This window comes from Centroberyx gerrardi, chromosome 1 (assembly GCF_048128805.1).
Source record: "Centroberyx gerrardi isolate f3 chromosome 1, fCenGer3.hap1.cur.20231027, whole genome shotgun sequence".
Classification (NCBI taxonomy): Eukaryota; Metazoa; Chordata; class Actinopteri; order Beryciformes; family Berycidae; genus Centroberyx; species Centroberyx gerrardi.
In genome coordinates this window covers 20,761,304-20,782,470 of record NC_135997.1, presented here as the reverse complement: position 1 = coordinate 20,782,470, position 21,167 = coordinate 20,761,304, and the positions used below count along the sequence as shown (strand labels likewise).

Below are 21,167 nucleotides of genomic sequence, written 5' to 3'. Positions count from 1 at the left end.
CCTCCTTCATCCCACATCTTCCTCTTTTTCCTGTTGCCTCTTTTCCTATCCCTTTCCCCCTCCATTTTACTTTATTCTCATCCCCCCCCCTCTGCATATTTTTCTCTTCTCCTCTCTCTTCCCTCTTTTCTGTAGAAATTCTGTTCATTTATCTTTTCCCATCCTTTCCATTCTTCCCTCTATCTTAGGAGTTCAGCTCACACAGAGCCCACTATCTGTCTCTGTCTCTCCTGTTTCTATATTCAGACACAGTGGGACAGTTTTACAGACACTTATTAACTCTAATTCCTGACTAAGGATGAAAATTTTGCTAACCCACAACAATGGCCAATCCATAGCCTTTCCATCTTTGGCATCTTTGAGGTACAGACCTGCACTTTAAAAACATACTCAAGACCAGGCATGAACTCTGTTTGACAATAGATTACAAAAAGAACCTGAGCTTGTAAATTATATTGAAATATAATCAACAATTCAGAGTCAAAAGCAAGCTAAATCCATGCCTGGAAAAACTACCACTAAGAATTCCTATCTTTTACTTTCACTTGATGTTGCTGTTCTCCACTGTCTCCATTTTGCAGCGGCTGTTTTATTTCACTACTTGAAACCACTCTGTTTAACTCAGTTGGGGACACAAAATGGCGCAAGTGGAAGCAACCTCTGTCCTCTGTATTTAAAAGCCATACTTGGGTTAGTTGTGAGGACTAATTAGTGGTTTTGAAGCGAGATGATCAGAGACTGTTCACTATGGCTAACTGTTCCAAAGCCATTGACAGACTTAAGCTTTGCCTTCAGGGGTGAGATTACAAACTACACTACTGCACCTTATATTATAGTGTATGCTGTTTTGCTACTGTTCTGTGTGTGTGTGTGTGTGTGTGTGTGTGTGTGTGTGTGTGTGCATGTGTGCTCATAGTGAGATGTTTGGTCGTATTGCTTGTTCAACTTTGAAGGCAATGATCCACTGGTAACTTTGCGGTAGTTGGGCCAGTATGTGTTCATAGGGATGGAGATGGAAAAACAAAATGGTCTGCCAGGTGAGCGAGTGAAAAGAAACCTAATCTATGCAAGCTGAAGGAGGTTCGGCCTCGCAGGAGTTACTGTAACTAATCTGCCTAGTCTGATGGATACTGACACATACTCACATCTAGGAGCTAACTGAAAAATGCTACAGGACGTCTAGGATTTCCTCGATATATTACCGTGAAATTAATTTTAATGATGGATTCTAATGCAAACAGAAACAAACAGCAGCTACTTTTTTAGTTACCACGGGTTAAACATGACCCGCTTTTATGTTTTTTCTGCTTTCATTTTGTTTAATTTGGGAGTTATCACAAATTTCCATTCTATTACACATCAAAAACAGCAAGGAGGCGAATGCAGCACACAGAGAATTCATAGCGCCAGCGGCAGATAGCACAACAGATTTGACGAGGACGTATTTATAGAAAATCCTATATATTACCTTTAAGCCCATATACTGTATAATACAGTGTAACTATTTTTGAAGATGTGCCTAATATATTTTCTGAGTCTGAATTTAAATGAAACATTAAAGATTGGTTTGAGATGAAAACCATGTGTTTTATTATTGCTGTTGAAAATGAAATGTCAATGTCCACCTCCAACTGGGTGTTTTGCTATTATGCGTGTGTGTGTGTTGCATTCAGTGTGTATATTGTCAACACAATACATACGATTAAGATGAACAGATGATATTTGTGCCCAAGACACTACCGAGGGTGTGTGTGCTTGTGTGCATGTGCACCTATTGTATGTGTACAACCACCTGGTCAAGTATTTTAGTAACCTTTACTTGGCTAGTGGTTTCATTAAAATAATTTAGTTTCCCCCACAGTTTCCAGTTTTTTTCCAAAGAATTCAGATATTGCTACTTGGCAACTAACTTCAGTTCCATCAAATAACAGCTGGATTTAAAAACTTAAGACCCAAAGCATTGCTTCAAGAAAAAAACAGGAACTTTTTCTTACCTTCATTGATTTGGTTCCGTTGTTGGGGCCTTGATTGTTTCAGTGGCACAACTCTTTGAAAGCCAGAAAAACTAAGCTTTATACACTCTGTACACATGTAGAGAGGGTGAGAGAGAAAGAATCCCCCTTCCTGTTTTGGTACAAACAGATTTGGGTGCTAAGTCTTAGAGCGGGTTTAGTCTCTGCCCAGATAGCAGCAAGGAGAAGACAACAGCGCACAAGGAGAAAGAGACAAACGAGACAGGAGAGTTCAGGTAGACTACGAAGGAACGAGGCAGAAGGACAGCCAACAAAAACACCAAGAGAGACAGAAAACAAAGAGAAAAGAAAGACTGGAAAGAGAAGACAAACGGAAGGAGAATCAGAAGAGACAGAGAGTCCTAGACGATGACTTTACAGAACCAGGGCAGATTTAATTTTCTGAACCTGTGGGACGAGAGAGACGAGCAGGGAGAGGACAGGGAAGAGTCAGAGAGAGAGCAACAGTCTGCTAGTGTGGGACTCCCACGGTGTCCAAATGGGCGCTCTGCACCAGGTAAGTGTGTGTGTTTGAGTGTATATGTGTGTGTGCCTGCATACTGATCTAGAGAGTAGGAACCAATGTTTTCATACACACTGACAGAGACATACACAAACACACACACAATTTTAAGCAGCAAGGTCCTGTAACTTGAGCAGTTGGTTGATTTTGGTGTGTGTGTGTACATATATATATATATATATTAGCAAAATATTCTCATTCTCCTCTTCTTTCCCTTCCCACCCCTCTGCCCCCCGCCTTTTGTTTCTGTTTTTCTCTCATGTACATTAATCCTCCAGCAGGGGGCAGGCAGTGAGGTGTTCAGGTGTTGCTGTGGTTTAAGCAGTGGGTTGGGGTTTTGTTGAAATGACACCATTGGTTGGGCTTGAGTTTGTTATTTTTGTGCAAGAAAAGTAACTAGGAACTACAATCTCTCTCTTCTTCCTCCTCCTCTCCTCCAGGGTGTGCAGACCTGACCAGCCTGGACTCACTGAGCCCCCAGGAGAGGAAACGACAGGGTTACATCCATGAGCTGATCCAGACTGAGGAGAGATACGTGGAAGACCTGCAGATAGTCCTGGAGGTAGCACACACTGTATATGCTGCAAACTAACACACACATAGAAAGTACTTTCTGTAAACCAACACACACGGTAAATGCTTGTAAGTACACCAACATGCTTTGGAAATGTTTATTTTATGAGAAACGCGTTCATTCAATTCGTTTGATTTCTCTTTTTATGGTCTTGATCACATCCCTGATGGTGTGTGTGTATCTGTTTGTGTGTCATTTTCTATCTGTCTATCTATCTGTATTCATGTGTGTGTGTGTATCTCTGTCTGTCTAGGTTTTCCATAAGCCCATGTCGGAGTCGGGTCGACTGACTGAAGCCGAGATGTCCATGATCTTTGTCAACTGGAAAGAACTCATCGCCTGCAACACCAAACTACTCAAGTAAATAAATATCAGACAGATCTAATATTATCTAGAAGGAGTTTATCAGCCATGTATGGACGGAGGAAAGGAGAGATGAGTGGCTGGCCATCAGATTGTATGGATTATAATGTGTCCGACAGCCTGAGAGAGTGCAGCTGATGGTGGAAATGTGTGTGTGTGTGTGTGTGTGTGCAGGGCGCTGCGTGTGCGTAAGAAGACCGGCGGGGAGAACATGCCGGTGCAGGTGATCGGAGACATCCTGGCCTCGGAGCTGGCCCACATGCAGCCCTACATCCGCTTCTGTTCCTGCCAGATCAACGGAGCTGCCTTGCTCCAGACTCGCACCGACAACCAGCCGGAGTTCAAGGACTTCCTCAAGGTAGGAGGGAGGGAGGAGGGAGGTGGACTGGAAGGGAGGGAGGGAGGAGTGAGGGGCCCGCAGGTAACCAAAGGAGTGACAGAGGAAGCGCGGGATGAAAGATGTGGTGAACGACAGCAGGAGGTGGAGGAAGAAAGGGGCTGTGTGTGTGTGTGTGTGTCAGGGTATTTGCAGGTCTTTAAAAAGATGGAAAAAGTCTTAAATTATCTAAATTTAAGGCCTAAAAAATATTAAAATGTCTTACAGTAATTAGAGGTGTTAATTTTTTCAGCATACAATGACAGGTGTCTTTGTGCTGCATGTCCACTCTTAGATTAATACAGAACAGGGTTAGTAGTACAATATGCAAAACATGGTTTTTCAGCATATGTGCTTTACTAAACACAATTTGACTTCATGTCCCTGAACAGTTACGAAGCATTAAAAAGGTCTTACATTTGCCTTTCTGAAATGCATGTGCAGTCCTGTATGTGAAGGGGAGATATGGATTTTAAATGCGTGTTTGTTGATGTTGTCTGTTTATTCCCATCAGAAAATTGCCACGGACTACAGGTGTAAAGGCATGCCGCTGTCCAGCTTCCTGCTGAAACCCATGCAGAGGATCACTCGCTACCCGCTGCACATCAAAAATGTAGGCACACGTGTTCATGAGCGTGTCTGCGTTTGAACTCCTCATTAGCTTAACTGAATCCTGACCCCTGACATCAGAAAACAGAATGTTTTACCTTTTTTTTCTCTGCTTTGTGAGTAAAATGAACCTGTGTGTGTGTGTGTGTGTGTGTGTGTGTGTGTGTGTCTAGATCCTGGAGTGTACTGCAGAGGGCCATGTTGACCGCGGTCCTCTGAAGGAGGGTCTGGAGAGAGCTGAGGAACTCTGTCAGCAGGTTCGTTGAGTCATTGGTTCATTTATTCACTCGCTCACTTCTTTCATTTAATTGTCAGGTTATTTTTCTGTGTAGCTATTAATCTGCCAAGCTGTTACTCAAAGCTTTTATTATCCATAGAATTGGTGCTTAAGATCTTATATTTCAATTGTTGACCAGGTGAACGAGGGAGTGAGAGAGAAGGAGAACTCCGACAGACTGGAGTGGATTCAGAGCCATGTGCAGTGTGAGGGAGTCACAGAGGTATGACACCTACCAGTGAACTTACAATTCAGTCAGAATGGAAATATTATCTGTAGTAAGAATAGAGCATTCATTTCTCATTGTACTTACTTCAAAAGGACATATGAAAATTTTTGAGAAAAGGTTTTAAAATGTTTTAACTTTGAGGAAAATGCCCATGCTGATTGGAAGTTAACTGACTTTGACCCTGATGCACATTCATACACACACACACACACACACACACACACACACACACACACACACCATCACACAGAAAGGGTGGGATGTATGGAAATGTCGTCCTGTTCATGTAGCTTATATAATAATTGTAATGATAATGCTGCTCACATTTTACATGTTTGAACATACTCTCATGTTAAGTGTGTTCCTGGGAACTATAACTGGCAAATCAAATGACAAACTTGAAACACACACTATCATAATGCATGCAAGTGTGTCTTTTAGTTTTATCTATCAATCCTAGACAGACAGACAGACAGACAGACACACACACACCCTCTAACGTCTCACTCCTTCAACAGAACCTGGTCTTTAACTCTCTTACCAACTGTCTGGGCCCCAGGAAGCTGCTCCACAGCGGCAAGGTGAGTAATGTTTCTCAAACTATGGCTGTGGAAACCTAACTGAGCCAAGGACCGCTTTCTGGTGGGTCCTCAGATTACTAAAGTAGTAATATTTTTCATTTCATGAAAATCCAGGTTTTTAATTATTTTAATTACATTTTATTTTAATTTATCTTAAAGGGGCATTAATTAATTAATCTAATGACTTTTATCAACCTCTATTGGTGATCAAGGAAGTGCAACAACATGGACAGTTCTCTGGCACAGCTTACAGCGGCCCGTAACTGACACAAATAATAAAGACATTTTCACTACAGAGATAAGTAAGCTAGCTAATTAAATACGGGCCAGAAAGTGGTGTCTGAAAGCCAGAAATTTTAGCAGCTGGCAAAGTAATCATTGAGTCACTGGTATTGATCAGCAAGCCCATAAAATCCTGCAGATATATTATGGTCATTTTGTGCTATGGGGCAGTTAAAATGGTACTTATTACACTCATAATTATTTCCGTATCATATTTTAAGTAATATTTCAAATGTAGTTGGCAGAATTGATAATAACTGATATTTTATTTTCTCCTTCCAGATGTACAAGGCCAAGAGCAACAAGGAACTATGGGCTTTCCTCTTTAATGACTTCCTGCTTTTGACGCACGCTTCTAAACAGTTCAGCTCCTCTGGGCCTGATAAACTGTTCAGCAACAAGAACAACATACAGCTCAAGATGTACAAGCCGGTGAGACACACACACAGAAACACACACACACACACACACACACACACAAAGGGCCAACAATACACCTCATGTCTGACAAACTGTTGACTAACAAGAACACAAAGCGCGGCATCAGTCAGTGAGACAGAGACAGATACTGACTTGTCACATTTGTGTTGTTAAAGCGGCACAATTCAGTTTCTGCATGTTGGCGCCCCCAAATGGCTGCAAGAGTTTGAATTCTGAGCACTTCAATACACAGAAATCATGTAATGCGATGTCAGTAAATTGTGCACAACGCGCTCATGTTTACCAACCCGGCGGTCTGTGACTGCTTTGCACCAAAGGGACGAGAGAGGCAAAAGAGCTAACATTTTTGACAAAGAGTATAAATGTCTTCCTTTGACGTAACCTGATACTTTGTGTCTTTATTTTTAGTTTAAAGATGCTCATAAATGCATTTTCCACTTTTAATTGGTCACTCTCTGTGCATGGAAAAGAGTTCACATGGGTGTCCATACCCGGTTTAAGCTGATAAAATGGGTGTATTTTTGCATATAAATCCAGCATTTTGCATAATCCAACTTTAAATCTATTGCCGAATTTCACATTCTTGTTTTGTGTTGATTTTTTTAATGCAGTTTTTGTGTACCCCTCCTCTCCTCTAGCCCGTGTTTCTAAATGAAGTGCTGGTGAAGCTGCCAGATCCTTCCAGTGACGAGCCGGTCTTCCACATCTCACACATCGATAGAGTCTATATACTCAAGACTGAGAACATCAATGAGCGGTAAACACCACACACACACACACACACACACACACACACACAAAAGCAAGCACACACACACACACACACACTTGCTGTATGCTACTCATTTCAGTGTATACCATGGCCTGAATAAGTGTGTGTGTTTGCAGGACAGCGTGGGTTCAGAAGATCAAGGCTGCATCTGAAGATTTCATTGAGACAGAAAAGAAGAAAAGGGAAAAGGCCTATCAGGGTTTGTCTCAACACTCACACAGCCACACACACACCAAGTGACTTCCTAATAAATGGCGTGATAATATCACTGGTTTAATCCTTCTGTCTGTGTGTGTGTGTGTGTGTGTGTGTGTGTGTTTGCAGCTCGCTCTAGTAAGGCTAGTGGAATTGGCAGGCTGCTTGTCACCATCTTGGAGGCGACTGAGCTCAAGGCGTGCAAACACAATGGTGAGCATGGATATTTAAACTCATGTTGAATAATACAGTGAGAACAGTGAGAGTGCATTGTATGTGACTTGACCCGCTGAACCCGTGGGACGTCCCAAGTCACTTACCATGTAATCAGAGATAAAGCCATGTTTATCATTCCTTTTAGTAGCAGTTCAGTTTCAGTCAGAAGCCATTTCTGCCTTTCTGTGGTACAACTATACTTTTTTCCATATGGATTAAGGAGAGGATGCTTTAACTCTGCTCATTAGTTAATACTCATCAGTTCAGTCTTCAATTTATTATTTATTATTGACTCATTTTTAATGTAATCTCTTGTTTTGATGTAATGTAATTAACGTAATGTAACTCATAAGCTCTGTAAAGCGCTTTGTAAACTCTTTGCTGTAAACTCTCTCTCTCTCTCTCTCTCTCTCTCCCCTCCTGTTTCTTCTCTTCCCTTCTGCTCTCCTCTCTTCTTCCTCTCCTCCCCTGTTTCCCTTCCTCTCTTCATCTCCTCTCGTTTCCTCTCGCCCCTCATCTCTCTTGCGGCTCGCCCGTCTCCCTCCCTTCCCCTCCTCTAGGTAAAAGTAACCCGTACTGCGAGGTGACAATGGGAGCTCAGATCTACACGTCCAGAACGCTCAACGACACCCTGAACCCCAAGTGGAACTTCAACTGTCAGTTCCACATCAAGGACCTCTACCAGGACGTCCTGTGCATCACCATCTTTGAAAGGGACCAGTTTTCACCCGATGGTCAGTTGCTGCACATGCTTTAATCTGTCCCTCTCCTCTTGTCTCGTCTCTTGTCGCATCTCTGTTTTCGTGCTCTGCTCTCTTCTCTCTTTTCCTCTCCTCCTCTCATTTTTGTCCTGCCCTCTCCTTTTCCATTTTGCCTCGCATTCTTACTCTACCACCCCATCTCCATCAAGCTCATGTCCCCTCATTAACTCCCATTGGATTCTCACCTTTTCATCAGTAGGTCATACATGTATATGAGAGAGCTGTCACAGTTAGGGAGGATCAATATATGTGTATTTGTGTATATACTTTCTGAAATGCATTTCTTCCCAACTAATATATGATCCAAAATCATTTTTAAGTCCAAATTACTTTCAGGAATGGTATTTGTCACCAGGCACTGACTTTCCCCCCTGTCTCCTTTCTCCCTCTGTTCCTCCACACACTTCCCCTCCTCTCTCTCTCTCCTCCCTTACCTCAGACTTCCTGGGTCGCACAGAGGTTCCCGTGGCAACCATAAAGAAAGAGTTGGAGAACAAGGGGGCGGCGACGCGTCGTCTTCTGCTCCACGAGGTTCCAACAGGGGAGGTGTGGGTCCGCCTGGACCTGCAGCTCTTCAACAACAAATAGCCATACGGGACAAACCCAAATAAGAACCGACTCTTCTAACAAGACATCCAAACAAGGATGGCTTCCTCCTACAACACAACCAAATAAGGACAGCTTCTTTCTTCTTCTTTCCTCCCAAGAAGACTCTCATATCGGGACGGCTTCCTCAAACGAGACGCACTCCTCAGCTGTACGCTTTACTCTTATCAAGCCTTAATATCAAGCAGCACTGATGACACTTCTTCTGATGTCATCTGAACAATAACAATTCGAGTTAGAGCTCTTTTTTCAGGGTGATGACCTCAGATGGGAAGGGAAGCGTGATTGGTGAGGCAGCTGGCCCTTAGTGCCGATCTAGCACCAGCGTAACCTTTACACAGGCTTAGACAGGCGGGACTAGAGCCCGGCTTCTTAAATAGTGGGGACACACAGTGCATCATGGGCCTGATGGTGTGTCCCTGCATGAAACAAGACTGGGTCCTGGACTGTAGAGTTTAATAAACCAGAGTAGGGTAAAACTGGAGGAATGATCACAGTAATAGTAATGGATGTAACTACAAATACAGCAATACAGTTCTAGAGGCTCTCTGCTCTCCTCTAGACTCATACAGCTCTATATCTTAAACAGTTACAACACAGAGAGCAGTCAGTTTTTAAGCATTCAGTGATTTCAGTGCTGTAATTCTTTCAAATATAGGGCTCTGGATACACTCTTTGCCAAGTCTGCTCAACCAAGGCCATTTGATGATTCGATGTTGAAGCTGTGCTGATTTAAGCATAATCTTAACTGTCAATACATATGTTGGAAGACTGTTTTTCCCCAGAGGAAGTCATGATTGATGGCTTTTGAGAGACAGTTTTTGGGGGAAGGTGGTTTGTAGAAGAACCATTGATTGAAAGAGTTTGGACAGTTTCCAGCAGCGACATGCTAGTTCTGCTGTCCGGCTCCACGGCCGTGGCTGAGCTGCTGATCTGATCTTTAGATTGTCAGATTCTTAGATTGTCTTACCATGCTGACGTTTTGGACATTATCAAATATTGCAGTCAACATTTCTTAGCTCCAGATGAGGGACAGTATCATGGCACCTATAGGACGACCTGGACCAACTCTCTCTATCAGTGGTTCTGGTTTGGAGCCACATGAGTCAGTTTACCACTGTTTGATAGAAGATCTCAGGATAAGTCTGGGTTGAAGTCTATGTCACTGTAATAATATTGAACGCTTATTTTGTTTGTCTTCTGGCATCTCCTGATGTGTGTGTGTGTGTGTGTGTGTGTGTGTCTCTGTGGAGTATAAGGATACTTGAGATGCACGCACATAGAAAACAAACAGGATACCTTCAGCTGAGGGCTCTTGAGATGCTGCAGTTTTTGGAGTTAAGAGTTATAAAGCCTGGCCTTAATGCAAGTAATGTCTTTTCAAATATGCCAGTGTCTAAAATTATTTGAATTAATTGGGATGATGCTAAGGAAATGGGATGATGCTAATTTTTGCTTTTTCTTTAGTGTGCAAAACCAGGCAGGGCCATGTAATCACACCAAGTATCAGTTTAAGATATTTCTTTTAGGTTAAAGTATGACACAGATATGAAAAGATGTGTCGATGAACCTTTACTACTCCACTTGTAACTCCTCTCTCCCTTATAGAGACAGCTGAGTCGGCTGTTTCTGCCTTACTGTTCTGTGTACAGGGCTATGAGACGGTCAACATTCTGAGGCAACGCAGACAAGCGGCTTTGTCAACAATGGCAAAACAATATTTATTCATTATGTTTATTCTTCCCACCGTCTCATCCACATCTGTTGAGCATCATTTGCCAATCTTCAACCCCCACTGACAGCAGTATTGTCCATCTCTGTTGCCTCAGAAAGTTGCCCATTATAATCAACTTATCACCTGCCATGTAAAATTGACACGGATATAGTACGTAAAAGCTCTTTATTTATGTTGTAGGTTGGCATCTTGGTGTCTTCTGCCTTGTTTTTACTGTTCTCTGCCTTTTGCATCCGGTCTCCCGTCTAACCCTGAGCACCACCCAGCGGTCTGGAGATTAATGACCAGTGGCGTGGAAAAAAGTGTTCTATTTATTTCTTAATTTATGTGTGTGTGACCATCCAAAGGTTTGAAACGGCTCTGCTGTGTCATCTTGGATAATCGGTCGGTGTTGACTGGGTTTGAGTTTGTTTTGAGTGTGTAATGTCAAATTTAATTTGTTCTTCCAACACATGTTGGTACTGTTTTGAAAGGCAATACAGTATCTTAGATGATTCTCTGATTTCGATTGAGTTTTACTGTAAGTAGACTAGGCCTCTAGTCCATTTGTTATGCCTGCTGTCTTCTGCCCTTTTATTCTTTTCATCTGTCTTATCCAATCAGCAAAATTCCTCTGTTTTTATTCGTTTGAGGGTTGGACCTGTCTTGTATAAACTTTTATGTTTTTGTTTTGTTTTTTCGATTTGAATTTGTGGACTCTGTGGGAAGAAACTGTGGATTGCCTTACTCATACCTGTGGGGATTTTTAAGTTTGTGATTTGTTTTGTTTTACCTTTACTCTCCACAGCCATCTGCATAGACTACTACTGTGCTAACTGAGTTTAGGGCCGACCTAACCCAAACTGCCTGTTCATAGCAAATCAGCATGGAGACTACCTAACCTGCTGTGTGTACTCACTCTACATGGCACTCTCTCAATCAGGGTTTCTTAAGTCAAATTAAAGATATTAAAACTGACCAACCTTTGAGTGTTTACTGACATATTAGCATTAGCATTAAAGTGATAAACTTTCAGTACACAACCTCCTACAGCAGGGCATGGCCCTGAATTTCAGCTTCAAAATAAAGAATTATTTAACAACCATTTAGTAAACCTACAGTATGTATTTGTAAACAAGTGAGTAGGCTCTTATGGATCTCATGGCCATAGCAGCCGATAATCCCTCATACAACACTTGAGATGGTGATAAATGTACATTTTTATATTGCTTCTTGAAATACCGCGCTACTACGTTTGTTACTGCTCTCTAAAGCTATCAATAATAACAGAAAAATCAGACTTCACTGATATTATCAGGTATGGCTGTTCTCGTGGAGTGAGGATGCACAGTTATCATGATAATCATTTGGAGACGGTGATGAAAATCTTTAGAGAAATGGTACATTTGAGGGCTGAAATTTAGTGGTATTTGCTTCCAAGTGGGAGGAGGGCAAGTTAATTTTGCGAAGTTACATTAAACGTGCATTAAACAAAAAAAAAAACATTTTCATTATTTAAACACATTTGAAGAGAGATCATCATTATATCGCGAAAACCAGATCCAGTTTATCTAAGGAAACTCTATTTAGAAACATGTAAAACATATTTACTTGAAGATGATCTTGTAGTTGTTCCTGATGGTCTGCAGCCATAGGGGCGATGCAGTGAAGTTCAGTGTGGAGTTGTCAGTGCGCACCAATAGACCTCATTAAGTCCTTCTTCACCCTCCACTGGCTCTTGGCTGCACAGGAGCAACAGTCATTATGTAACCACACGGACTGGCTCTACAAGGCCCTGACAGCAACACACACACACACACACACACACACACGTGTAACAGAGCTGACAAAGTCTGAACTCAACCCTCTGTAGTGGTAATGGATTTATGCAATGGGAATATAGTGGGGAAAAAAAGACTGTGGTGAATACCTGTTGGATTTCTCATAAACATCTGAGGGGAGAAAAGGTTATACTAACTTATACTAATATTCAAATAACAGTCTGTAATCTGAAATTTAGTGACTGTTACTTCACATTTTATCAATTTTGGAGACCAAGAAATCCAAAATAACTTTTTTTTGAGTAACCCAATGGGTTACATTTCAGATTAAATTTTTAGCAGGTAAGAATAATATGTAAAAGATTGCATTTTGAGAGCAACTGTCTCAACCCTGGTAGTTAAGAATTATTTATTTATTTAGCCTTTATATTTCCGGGCAGGTTACTTAAGAGCAAAATGTGAATGCACTACTGAGGAAGTGGGTATAAAGCAACGCTATTCAATAGTTTATGGCCAGAGGAAGAGACAGATAACATTTATATAACTAAATACTGCACCACTCATAGAAATATTATTTACTGTATACTAATACTACCAGCACAACACAGAATATGTCCGTGTGTGTGTGTGTGTGTGTGTGTGTGTGTGTGTGTGTGAGCGAGAGAACATTTTAACTTAGTTGAAATAATAGACTGTGTGTGTGTGTGTGTGTGTGTGTGTGTGTGTGTTGCATTAATTTCATTATGTCCAGTGGAGATTGTGGGGGAACTGGAGCGTTGGAAATGAAAGTCTGGGAAGAGATGAATACAGACGGAGACAGCTTTAAAAAGTCCTCTACTGCCAGGCACTAAGTGTGTGTGTGTGTGTGTGTGCGTGTGTAGTCTGTGTGTGTGTGTGTGTAAAGTGTATGTGTGTATGTGACTGTGCATGTATGTATGTATGTATGCAGCTGGTTGTGTGAGTCGTCCCTCAGGCGCTGGATAATTTACAGGTTCAAATAGCAGGAGTCAAACTCTCGGCACGCGAATCCAAACCACTCCCACCGAGACTAATGATGATGTGACAGGAGTGCCAGTTTGATTTGTTTGTTTCCAAGGGTTACACAAGTAGATTCTCTTTAAAATTCAGATATTGAAAAAGTTTTGACACGGGAAGGTTGTCATACCCAAACTGTTAAGAAATAATTGCAAATTAATGTCCCATCACTGTCAAATGTATTCCTGTTTTAGATTTGAAATTGATTGATTTGAGAAGGAACTGGTCCTGCTGTGTTTCAGATTGGAATCATGACTCAGAAGATGAACAGAACAGAATTAACATCCACACAGCCAGACGTCCCACAGCACTGGGACAGTGAGAAGTGTTTTGGCTGGTGATGGTGTTTTAACATGGAGAACAACAAAAAGCCCACCATCAAAAAGAAACCGTGTATTTTTTTTGCCTCATATTCATCTTTCATTTTCATTGATGTTAAATTCATTTTACAGCAGAAATGATTCTTCAGCCCTTGACTGTATGTTTTTCCCAAAGCCATGAAGCGCTCAGTCAGGACTGGTGAACCTGAACACCTCTCCAGGTGAAGACCTTCAGGTGAAATCCAGAGTCAAGGCTCTAATCTGCAATGTCTTCAAGCAAAACCTGTCTTGGATTTCTCCACTGACAGTGAACGGGTGACTGACTGACAAAACTCATAGATCATTCATTTGAGCTTTCACAAACAAACAAGCTTTATCTCACTATAGTGCAATCACTTACGGGAAGAGAAAACACACAAAAAAACTAAGCAATGTCCTGGCTCTCTTATTTATGGCTTTTTGGGAGACTTGTTCATGTAAACAAAGTATCCTGTCCAGTGTCAGTGGAATAACTTACATCAATTTTGCAGTATGGTATCTATAAAATAACACAATGTGCATTTCACAGCTAATAAAGCAAATTTATGAAGGAAGACACATTCATTCCTTTTTACTTTTTGGATCAGTCTGATCAATGGCGGAATGGAATTCCTGTTTTATTTACAAATGTACTATTTTTTACTTACTTTTTCTTACTTTCTAATTACTTTGACTGTGTTTGGATTTTGTTTTGTGTTTGTCTTTTTATTGACATTGATTTCCTCGGATTTTGTGTTTTGTATCTGCTTTCATTTTATTTAACATTCTGTGCACACTGCTTTCTTGTAAAAACTCTCCATAGGATTTCCCCCTTTAAATAAAGGTAAGAGGATACAGGTAGAGAAAGAGAGAAAAGCAAGGCAGAAACAGAGAGAGAGAGAGTTGTGCAGAGCCAAAGGGAGAAAAAGCAGAGAGAGTAGTATGGAGACAAAGGGAGAAAGAGAGAAAGAAGAGAAAAGTCTAGAGGTAGAGGAAGCGAGGGGAGAGAGAAGACAGAAAAAAGTATAGAGGGAATGAGAGATAAAGAGTAATGAAGCGGCAGAGGGAGAGACTGAGATAGGGAACGAGAGAAACAGGTAGAGAGACGGAACAAGTGAGTGAAATAAAGAAAAGTAGGAGAGAGAAAAGTGCCGTGAGGAAAAGCAGAGAGTAGTGAGGGGGAGAGAGGAGAAAGAGGAAAACAAATACATATTGTGTGAGAGAGAAAGAGAGAGAGCAAGAGAAACTTAGGGTGAGAGAGAGAGAGAGAGAGAGAGAGAGAGAGAGAGTGCATACAGGATGAGTCTGAGAGGCCCTGAGTTCCAGTTGACTCAGTCATGGGAATGATTCGATTATCACCACATGAACAGCTGTCTTATGTAATACACACACACACACACACACACACACACACACACAGCTCAAAAAAATAATGAGGGGTCTGTGTCCTGGCCAAAAACCTACACCAAGCAAAACTGGCCTGTAGCAAGACAAAGAGAGAAAGAGAGAAAGAGAGACGTAGAGAGCGAGAGAGAGAGAGAGAGAGAGAGAGAGAGAGAGAGAGAGAGAGAGAGATGCCACATCAAGGAAACCCCGTAAACAGGGTCATCCCATCCTCCTTTCCAACATGTCAAACGTAAACACTTCCCATCTTCTCCACAAAACTAGACTTAAAATACTCATATATCACACATATTCCTCCATTTAGCAGTTAGCATGGCTGCTATTCAGGATATAAAAAAATAAAAAAGAAAGTACTTCTCATCACCACCTGCTGATTATAATTTGACCACACATTGAGAACACATAAAGAAGAGAACCGTGGCACTTTGTAGTTTGAATGTTCTTGACTGCGCTTGTCAGGGCCTGTTACATGTAAATTGATCAATGAATATTAATCGTTTCCCTCATCTGCTTCATGCATTATTATGATTAGCATGCTCTGCTGTGATGATTGACTTGGTGTGAGACTGGACCACAGCCCACGCTGACCTGAAGGTTCACCCCTCTGTCATGAATATTTATGAAACACAGGCAGACGAAAGACACTGATTATAATATTGTGCAGACCTAGCGTCCACACCTAGCATGCTAAAGTCAGAAGTCTTGTCCCCTGCTATCTTGGAGATGGCTGGCAACAGTTCCACACACTACACACTGTACACAGTTATGACTGTTAATATTTTATTAAAAGAAACAGGAGGGGCAGAAGTGCATGCAGTGTGGCTGGTAAGTTGTACACGTGTTGTGTATTCTATATGTAGTACAAGGTTTGGGTCTGTCCCAATGATGATGATGATGATGATGATGATGATGATGATGATGAGGTCGGTGATGATGATCATAATTGTAACTGTGATTGTGATTGATTAAGATGATAATAGTTAGCCTCCTTGTTTTTGTATGACCTGTTGTTTTTTTTATGCACATACCTGTCTGTTTAGTATTCATAACCCATTCATGTTCCCTTTTTATTTATCTTTTTATTTTATTTTATTTCATTTATCTCTTTTCCTTCTTTGTGTCTTTGTTTGATTATGTTTGCCTGAAGGAAACTATAATTGAAAAAAAAAAGAGATGATAATAGTTGTAATAATGATGGCTGTGGTGATTATTGTGATTGAAATGATGGTGAAAATGGTAACGATGGCTGTGATGATAATGAAGATGATGATTTCACATTAGCAATCATGGGATGAAGAATCATTGGTCTCTTCATTTTCTAATCATATTTGCTTAATCATATGTGTTAACGCTGTGTGACAAGTATGTTTTGACTTTTAAATCATGTAATTTTTCTAATTTTTCTTCACCAGCCACTTGTCATACCAGCATGTAAGATTTTCACTTTAATCTGGCCTATAATCTTCTCATAAAGATATGGTGGAGGGATGAACTTCTAACCAGGTTGCTTGCGCCTAACATCGTCCATTAGCTCCTGTAAGTGAAACAGGTGAGAAAAGCATTCAGCGCACCATTTAGAAGAACACCTTGGACTGCTGTGTTTTTCTCAGTAACCTGGATAAGTCAGTCAGCTCCAGACCAGAAGCAGGAGGGTTTTAGTCTTTTCCTATTGCGTAACGTCAGCATAGAAATAACCTGCCACGATGTCAGGTTGGCTGATAAAATTTTAATAAACGTTGATCTGATATAGAAAGTTATTTTTAGAAAATTGTTGATGTAGCTCTAAAACATCTCTCCTATACTCAAGTGTACACAAGCACACGCAAATGTGCGCGTACACACACACACACACACACACACACACACACACACACACACTCACACACACATAAACACATAAACAGCGGTCCTGTAAGTTTTTCATGGTCCTAACAGGAGGCATATCACCATGTGTGTGGGTGTGTGTTTGAGATGCAGTAGCATCTGCCCTTGTTTTCTTCCAGAAGGAATGACAGTAGGTGAATTCCCAAACACAGCTGAATGAAATCCCCATGTCATAACAATCTTCTCTCTCTGTCTCTCTCTCTCTCTCTCTCTCTCTCTCTCAGTGCTCGGTCTGTCTGTCCCTCTGTCAGTCTGTCCCTCCTTCTCTCCCTCTTTTCCTCTCTTCCCTCTGTTGAACATTCAGTGTGGAAAGGGAAAGAGAGAGAGAAAGCAGGAAGACAGAGGCAGCGATCTGCTGTGTGCGTGTGCGTGCGTGTGTGTGTGTGTGTGTGTGTGTGTGTGTGTGTGTGTGTGTGTGTGTGTGTGACAGCGTGAGTGTGTTGTGTGTTCCTTGTGAAAGTGTGTGTATGTGTGTATGTGTGTGTGTGTGAGAGAGAGAGAGAGAGAGAGAGAAAGAGATGCAGACATTTGGCAGAGAGAGAGGCAGAGATTGGGCTGACCTGTCATGGTTTCTCATGTCACACTTCTGCCTCGAGGGCTTGACCTCTGTCTCTCTGTCTGGAAAATAACCTGGAAGAACTAAAAAGGAATATCGGGAAAACGGTCGGCAGCACACCATCCCTCCCTGCTGCTGCATCTGAAGACAGTGGAGAGAGAAGAAGAGAAGGGAGGAAGGGACTGAAGAATTCAATTTGTATCTACTTCTTACCGCCAGAAAGAGAGAAAGTCCTTTTACTGTTGCTTCTGTTTTTGTTGCACGCTGCTCTCATGCAAAGCGACTGTGGATTTAGCAACACATGACTGAACTGAAAGATTGTATTTTGTAGCTACCACTGTTCTGGATTGCTTTTGTGCGTGTTAAATCTTCTTGAATATTTCAGTGTGTTTTTTTGTATGTGTTTGGGCCTATCTGACTTCTGGGGGGAGGACCCAGAAGGATTGTACATATAATTATACCATTTTTTTTTTTTTAAATTTTTTTACTACTGGCAGAGAGGAGAGGCAAAGACAAGAGTGGAGAGAAGAGAAGAGGAGAGGATAGGAGAGGAGAGAAAGGGGAGGAGAGAAGAGAAGAGAAGAGAGAGGAGAGGACAGGAGAGGAGTGCAGAAGGGAGAAGTGGAGAGGAGAGGTGCAGAGAGGAGCTAAGAGTGGAGGAGGGAGAGGAGAAGAGGAGAGAAGAGTGTAGTTGAGGAGAAGAGAGGAGAGGAAGAGGGAGAGGGAGAGGAGAGGAGAGGAGAGGAGAGGAGAGGAGAGGAGAGGAGAGAGCAGAGAAAAAGCTCTAAAGGGATCGTGGAATTATTGAAATGTGAGTATCAACAGTGTGCATGTGTTTGGTGAGAATAGCAAATTATCCTGCTATGATGACGATGATGATGATGATGATGATGATGATGATGATGATGATGATGATGACGATGATGATGGAAAGTGGAGTATGAAGTGGGAAATGCATTACACAGAATGGCATCTATTTAACAGAGGATAATATAGTGTAAGAAGGGCTCTGCTTTCCTCTCTCAGTCTCCCTCTCTTCTCTCTCTTTTTCTCTCCTTGTTTCGTCTTACTTTCTTTTTCTCCCCACTTCTCTCCCCCTCTCTCTCCCTCCTCTATCTCCAATCTCTCTTTCTCAAATTCTTTCTTTCCCACAATTTCCCTCTCTAATTCTAATTCTCCCTGTGTACAAACCCTGTCTCTTTTTCTGTCTTTCTTTCTCTCTCTCTCTCTCTGAAGGTCATGCGCGATAGTAACGGTAGAGAACAGGGAAAGGCCAGTGTCACATTGCATTAGCTTTACACACACACACACACACACACACACACACACACACACACACACACAGAGGGGAGAAATACGCCAAAAGTGTGATGAGTACAGGTTGTGCGTGTGACTGTGAGTGTGTGTGGGCGTGACGTACAGCATGAGCTAAGCAGAAACAGGCGTAGGAACCATATAGTCCTCTAAAACCACATGGAGAAAAACAAAAGGGCTTTTGTGCTGTATAACTTAGAGAAGTGTCACAGATTGCAGAGACACGTAATAGCAGGGAGAGGAAGATTGGCTTGGAGGGAGAACAATGTCGATGGAAAAAAGAAGGAAGAAGGAAAAGTAGAGTGTAGGTGTGTTGCATTTAGACCCGGGTCAAAAAGCGTGTTTATTTTAGATTGGATTGTGCCACATCGAACAATGCAATACACACCAGGAAGTATAAACTGCTTGTGGTTGAATGTCAATTTAGTATTCTTTTCAGTGACTGATAGCTTTTATAACCCCATCTGAATTGTCCCGATGCAATAAACATTCACCCGGTGCTCCAAGTAATTTAAACCATGTGAGATAGATGTGTCGGTGTATTGTAGTACACCTACACATGTAGTCCTAGGACAGTCTATCTGTCAGTCATAGAAATAGGAGCGATACTTTAGAGACAGAGTGTGTGTGTGTTTCTATTTCCTCTGTCTATTCTCTCTCTATTTATGTTTAATATGTAATATGAGAGGTATGTCTTAAAGAGATAGGTACATAGATAGATAGATAGATAAATAGATAGATAGGTAGGTAGGTAGGTAGGTAGATAGATAGATAGATAGATAGATAGATAGATAGTCAGACACACAAATGGAAAAAGGGCGATAAAGGGGTAAAGATACCCTAAGGTGCAGTGTCCCAGGCAGTCATGTCAACAGTGTGAACAAGTAGCTGGGTTGTCTAGACTGTTGGACAGAGTGTGACTGGCTGTAATGAGCTGGCTGCAGGCCAAGTGTCTCATCCTTACATAACTACACAACTGACTCCATGATCTTAAAGTGATGTTTCATTTTTGGGACATTTTAATTTTTCACTACATGTAACCTGTTGTGTCTTTGATGGACATCAACCTCTGATGTTTCCATCTTCTTGGAGCGTGTATTCTCCAATGGCACTTGCGCATTTCGCAGAAATACTGGAATATATGCTATTTTCTAAAAACTGTGTGAATGACATCACTGCTGATTTCCACACCAGGCAATGTTGGTGTTTGACTGTCCGGGAACTTCTATGAGGATATAAGTGCTGAAACTATAAGTGTTACGACAAAGAAAAATATTGCTGATTAGATGCAACATGAAGGATTAGCCTCTTACAATATACCTCAGTAAAATTAGTTGTGATGTCATGATAACATGATTTTTGCCATTACAAACAGTAGCCCTAACTGCCAAATCCCAAAGACACAGAGGGAGTAAGAGAGAGAGAGAGAGAGAGAGAGAGAGAGAGAGAGAGAGGGAGAGAGAGGCAGACAGAGAGAGAGAGAGAGAGAGAGAGAGAGAGAGAGAGAGAGAGAGAGAGAGAGAGAGAGAGAGAGAAGGGCAGTCACGTCCTGCAGCATTCATACACAGCATTATAAAATGACCCTGACAGTCAGTGAATTCAGAATTGCTTGGAGGTTGTGTTATGTTGTTGTGTTGTTGTGTTGTTGTGTTGTTGTGTTGTTACATTGCATTGCAAAGTCATGCACTGCTGTAGTATTGTGTTGTGATGCTTTCTGTTGCACTGTTGTGTTAGATTGTGCTGTATTTTGACCTATTGCATTTTGCTGTTACTGTGTTGTGTTTTTTTTGTTGTTGTTTGTTTGTTTTTTGTTAGGTTTGTGGCTTAATTGCAGGCCTAAGGTGTGCCCTATGTTAACAAATGTGGGGTGATGAGACAAATCCACATTTTATTGGGTATATATTGCCAGAACTGTAGTAGACAAAATGTAGACTTGTATTTTAATGGGATCTCAGTTTTTATTAACAGGTCAAAAGGATTTTTACAGCTGTAAAAAATTAGGCCAATTTCATCCTCTGATATTCTGGAGAGCATTATGTATTTTTTATCTGCTCCTCTCTGAACTGCTGCCAGTTCAAATTCTGTTTCACATCTCCAACTTACGTACAGAATGCAGCAGCAAAGCTTTAACTGGAGCTGAGGCATGAGATTACATCACAGTTTTAACATCTTCACCCTGCTGCTAGTTGGAGAGTTGACTTGAAGAGCTCACTGTTCACTTTTAAAGGAATATTTGATTTTGGAATGATGATGTAAAATTTACAGTGTGAAGGTCCTCATGTAATCTGGAATCACTTCATCATGAAGTAATTTGGCCTATTTGT

The 21,167-nt window shown here is 41.4% G+C and overlaps 1 protein-coding gene across 2 annotated transcripts in view; it reads left to right on the top strand.

The window, feature by feature from the left end:
- itsn2b (intersectin 2b) overlaps positions 1–11,509 on the top strand; it is a 38,337-nt gene extending 26,828 nt beyond the window's left edge. For both annotated transcript variants that reach the window (XM_078286312.1, XM_078286111.1), the window contains exons 28-40: positions 2,976–3,097; positions 3,363–3,469; positions 3,647–3,830; positions 4,363–4,461; positions 4,631–4,714; positions 4,874–4,957; positions 5,482–5,544; positions 6,109–6,258; positions 6,906–7,024; positions 7,156–7,238; positions 7,364–7,447; positions 8,011–8,184; positions 8,651–11,509. In XM_078286312.1, the coding sequence (XP_078142438.1) occupies positions 2,976–3,097; positions 3,363–3,469; positions 3,647–3,830; positions 4,363–4,461; positions 4,631–4,714; positions 4,874–4,957; positions 5,482–5,544; positions 6,109–6,258; positions 6,906–7,024; positions 7,156–7,238; positions 7,364–7,447; positions 8,011–8,184; positions 8,651–8,799 (1,502 nt within the window). In that variant the 3' untranslated portion in view covers positions 8,800–11,509. The remainder of the gene's footprint in view (positions 1–2,975; positions 3,098–3,362; positions 3,470–3,646; positions 3,831–4,362; positions 4,462–4,630; positions 4,715–4,873; positions 4,958–5,481; positions 5,545–6,108; positions 6,259–6,905; positions 7,025–7,155; positions 7,239–7,363; positions 7,448–8,010; positions 8,185–8,650) is intronic.
- The last annotated feature ends 9,658 nt before the right edge of the window (positions 11,510–21,167 follow it).